General features: G+C 38.4%; 1 protein-coding gene across 1 annotated transcript in view; it reads left to right on the plus strand.

Annotated features, from left to right (window-relative positions):
- The window catches only part of Smp_094130 (Palmitoyltransferase ZDHHC,putative), a gene marked incomplete at its 3' end in the record, with an annotated part of 46,221 nt that extends 43,023 nt beyond the window's left edge, over positions 1-3,198 (plus strand). Inside the window, exon 15 of the mRNA XM_018799509.1 lies at positions 2,917-3,198. Coding sequence (XP_018646626.1) covers positions 2,917-3,198 — 282 coding nt within the window. The remainder of the gene's footprint in view (positions 1-2,916) is intronic.
- Positions 3,199-4,904: the final 1,706 nt, after the last annotated feature.

Here is a 4,904-nt window from a genome sequence, read left to right on the forward strand (position 1 = left end):
AAAAAAATAAGTAGCTTATAAAGATGAGAGTGAAAGCAGGAGGATTGGTGGAGCTCGTTCGAAGCCTGCTCAATTTACCTCTGTTCGAATGCCCGGATAATGTCATTAGCCCTTCCACTTGGAATGTTGCTTAATGTAAAGTGTATGAATCTGCATCTAGTGAATAGAACTCTGTATTAGTTCAGAAAAAGTATCAGAGTATTTCTCATATTCTCTGTGAGATTTTACAGACGGAAACCTTATACCTTACAGGTTCAACTAATGACAAAGTAGATCCTGGGTTCGAATCTCGCGAGGTGGGATCGTGGATGCGCACTGCTGAGGAGTCCCGTAATAGGATAAAACGGCCGTCCAATGCTTCCAGGTTTTCCATGGTGGTCTAGCTTCAATTGACTCATGATCTCAACTATATATAATTACTAAAATCTCCACAAAACCCCCCTCTGACAAAAAGCCTTGTTTTCTTACCTCAGATTAGCGAAAGAGTGATTGTCGATCTCCATTGGACAGTTGATAAAAAAAACGCACTTGTAATCGATGGATAAACATCTTACTTTACTTACTTATACCTGTTACTCCCAATGGAGCATAGGCCGAATAAACATCAGAGAATCACAAATAAGGGACTTGTTTGATAACTTAAGTTGCCTTAAAGCAAAAGTCACTTCACTGATTTATCATCTTATTAAAAGTATTCATCTAATGAAGGTAATTATATTCAAATAGATTAGTTAAACGAACTAATTTTGATTGGTTTCTATTGACTAGAACTAGTCAGTAAACCGTGACTTATATGGTACAAATTAATGCAGTACATTTTGAAAAATAAGGATCAAATTGACGTATTAGAAAATAAAAGTGACAAAGAGAATAGAGTGTAAACAATGAAAATCACACCACTATGAATGATGGATCAGTATTATCAAGATGTGTATTCAATGTAAGTGTAATGTATGCTACTTATATCGACTTAAGTAGTATATAACACTAGTTAGAAATAGAATGTCTGGTAGCAGAAGATTGAGGAGGAAAGAACAAGAACAGAAAGTAATTGGTATGGAAGTGGAGGAACAATGAAGTCTGAGGCGATTGATTGACAATTTGTAAATGAAATATTTACTGTATGGTTCTCTGTAATGTGCCCCCAAATGCCCTGGTACGGCCGAGAGTAGGGGGAGTCCGCTCTCCCTCTTGAAATGCTCTCATATGGCCACGCGTATATAGCCTCTACCAGGGAAGTCCTATTCACTGCCTTCTCGTGGCGGGGGTGTTGTTTACGAAATTGAGAGGAGGAAAAGCGAATGTCCAGTGCTTTAACCGGGTTGGTGAACACGGCGTATCCACCTGATGGAGTTGGAAAACCCTCATTCGAAACCAATGGTACACATGGGCTGGCTCCAGTATTCTGAAGGAACAAATGGCGTATGAATGAATCGTCGGTCACCGGCTACCATGGAACTGCATCTTCCGACGTTGCTCCACTGCCTTGTGGGTTAGACCTTTAGGTCAAAGGCTCCGCGTGTGACCGCCTAAGAAAACCACCTGCTTTAGTTTGGGCATCTGGGCAGTATCACAGTCGTCACACAAATCTCATTTGATTTGTGTGGCGCGTATGTATCTGGCGCTTCCTTATATCAATATTTATGTGTTTAAATAAATAAATAAAAATCTCTATAATGTTGAATTATAATACATTCGATTGTCCCCATTTGTGTTCTCGTACACTACATAAGTACAATTTGTTTTTGAATACAAAAGTAGAGTTTGAACTTTTTTATGGCTAAAGAATCGATCAATCTCAGTATTCTACTTAAACAACTTTTGTACAAAATCAAAATGATCGAATTAAGATCAATCTTATGACCAGTATCTGCAATCAGATTGATCCAAATGTTATTGCTTTAGTGTGAAGTGTACTACTGATGTCGACAGATATAAGTAGTATGTATCATCAGTCAAAAGTGAAATGCCTAGAGACAGAAGTTCAAAAAGATCAAAGAAAAGAGAACGACAACAAAGAATGACTGGTGTGGAGACGAAAGAACAATGAAGTTTGAGACGATTGATTAACATTTTGCAAATGAAGTATTTACTGTATGTAAGCAAAGATGGATAGTGGCTAGCAGTGCAATCCAGGATGCCCGTTTCGTCCTATTTAGGACTTGTCAGCTGGATGTACCTGCATCTGCACCTGCACCTGCAGCTTACAATGCTTGTGAAATAAGGCTATATCGAGACAATACGCACAGTATGCACATATGCCAATAAGAGACTGACCAGTTGCAATCCTAAACATCAATGGGGATATTCAAACAAACAGTACTAAGTGTATTTACTGTATGGCCCTCAGATTTTACTAAGCAATTATGTAATTTTGTACTGAAATACATTCGATTCTCCCCACTGATGTTGTCGTTCACTACGTTACTGTATCGCATAGTTTTGAGATGATGGAGAAGATTTGTAGCTCAGGTGGGTGATTTTAATGGAGTTTTGTTCTCTGAGCTGGATGGTTTGGTCATGGAGCTTTCATCATCCTTCTGAACGACATCATCGGCACAAACTTCAGATAAAAGTGAAGTGTTCGAATTTCTCCACATGTGATTCACATCGAGGTGCGCAGGATAAGCTATGAATGACTTGTGGAGAAATTCAAACACTTCATTTCTACCCGAAGTTTCTGCCGATGATGAAAGGATGATGAAAGCTCTACGACCAAACCATCCAGTTCAGAGAACAAAACTCCATCAAAATATCATATAATTGTAATATTCATTGTCTTCTCATTTCATTATCCAAATTTATCAAAAGGATAAACTATTTTTCGTATTATAATATCTTTGAATAACTTAGCCTGGATGAAATATTCGTTTATCTTCATATTTAAAGTGTTTTAATTCATTAATATTCTTACAGATACAAGCCCATCCTCTTGGTCTAGCTTATAATCCATCCGGTAATTTATTGGCTAGTGGTTCATGGTCATCTTCTAGTCCAGTTATATGGTCTACTGTTCATAAGATTAATTCATCTTATCATTTAATGACACCAATGAAAAAGTTACCAGGATTTCGAAGCTCATCAAAATGTATGATAACTGATGTTGTTTGGATACCAAACCAATATGTTTCAAATGGATGTGATAGTATCATAGGTGTTCAATCAAATGGAACTATTATTGTATATAGATCATTATGAGCAAAATGTTTGTATATAGAATGTGTAAATACATATGTATGTTTTGTAAAGTTTTCTCTGGTGAATCTGTTAATCAAGCGTACAACATTTAGTCACCGAATTGTAAGTTCGAATCCCTCTTCACCTAATTTCATCTTTGGATTCAAACAATATTATTTGCTCTAAGACAATAAGTACTTCGTAGCTGTAGTATAAAAGATTATATTTATTTCATGAACTCTACCGGAAGTCGTCAGATCTACACAAGTGACTGTGGAGTAACTGACGTCGATTGCTAGGATTAATTTTCTTTTGAGTATAGAATATTACAGGGTATGACATGTAGTAATGAAATTAACCTGTCAGTCAGTCAGTCAGTCACAACGTAGAACTTCGTACGTACGTACATCAGTTCGAGTTGCCATACCACATTAGCACAGAGATGCAGTTGTCGATTCAAATCCTATTGTGGTGGAAGTAGTAAGAGTATAAGCATTATGTGAAAGATTAGGGTTTGAAGATGTTATTGAAGGAGTATAATCCAGCGAAATAAATTTGGAAAGAGAAAAAATATAGAAACATGAGGAATTCAGAAGATTATAATTCGGGAGAACACAAAGAGTGGATGCACCTTCGCCATTGCAAACGACTTTGAGCCATGTCATTCAAGGTCTCTAACCATTGATTGCTATCATCTCGCGAATCCTAACCAGGTAGTTTACACCTACCGACATGGCTCAGTCCACTTGTCAGTGACTTCATAGATTTGTGCCACGTTTTGGTCTGGCCGCCCTTAGCTTTCTTCTAACCTACTCTTTCACCATAAAACATTGTACGTCGAGGCAGTCGGTGGTTGGGCATACGTAACACGTGTCTCAGCGATCTCGACTGATGAAGTTTCACTACTACATCAACCGATTTGCCATCCTTACCTAGTACCCATTTCCTAACAACTGCATTACTTACTCGGTGGTCCCAGAATATACGAGCAATGCTTCGAAGACACCTATGATCGAATACTAGTAGCCTACGAATATCCTCTACTCTTATCGGCCATGTTTCACTGCCATAAAGTAGGACGGAACGAACTGTTGCGCAGTAAACCCATCCTTTGGTTGCTAGACGGATATCTCGCCTACGCCATAAATGACGCAAGTTGGCGAAACCTAGACGAGCCTTCTGTATCTGTGTTGAGATTTTGTCACACACCAGACCACAAGGGCTGATGAGACTCCCAAGATAAGTGAAGTGGTCTACACGCTCAACTACTTCACTCCCTATCATTAATTCAGGTGTCGCTGCAACCCAATCCTGAAGTAACATTTTGCACTTCGAGGGAGAGAATTGCATCCCGAACATGCCTGCATAGTTGTTTATAGTGGTCAGAAGACTCTGCATTTTGTCAGCGTCTTCACCAAATAGAACTATGTCATCGGCGTATTCTAAGTCAACAAGTGAGCCTCCCGGTAAAAGTTCAACTCCAGGAGATTTAGATGATGAGTGTTATCTCTAAAAGCATGTCAACGACAAAGTTAAACAAGAATGGAGAGAGTGGACAGCCCTGACAACACCACTTGAGGTAATCAATTCTGATGACCATTAAATATATGATTTCTTTTCCTCTTATTGGTTTCTAATCCGAACTCACTAAGAGTGACTGCATGTAATTATGTGAAATAAAATATTGTCTAGAGTAACTCTGATTCTCTATTCTGGGTCATGAATCG

This window comes from Schistosoma mansoni (genome assembly GCF_000237925.1).
Source record: "Schistosoma mansoni, WGS project CABG00000000 data, supercontig 0148, strain Puerto Rico, whole genome shotgun sequence".
In the NCBI taxonomy this organism is placed as follows: domain Eukaryota; kingdom Metazoa; phylum Platyhelminthes; class Trematoda; order Strigeidida; family Schistosomatidae; genus Schistosoma; species Schistosoma mansoni.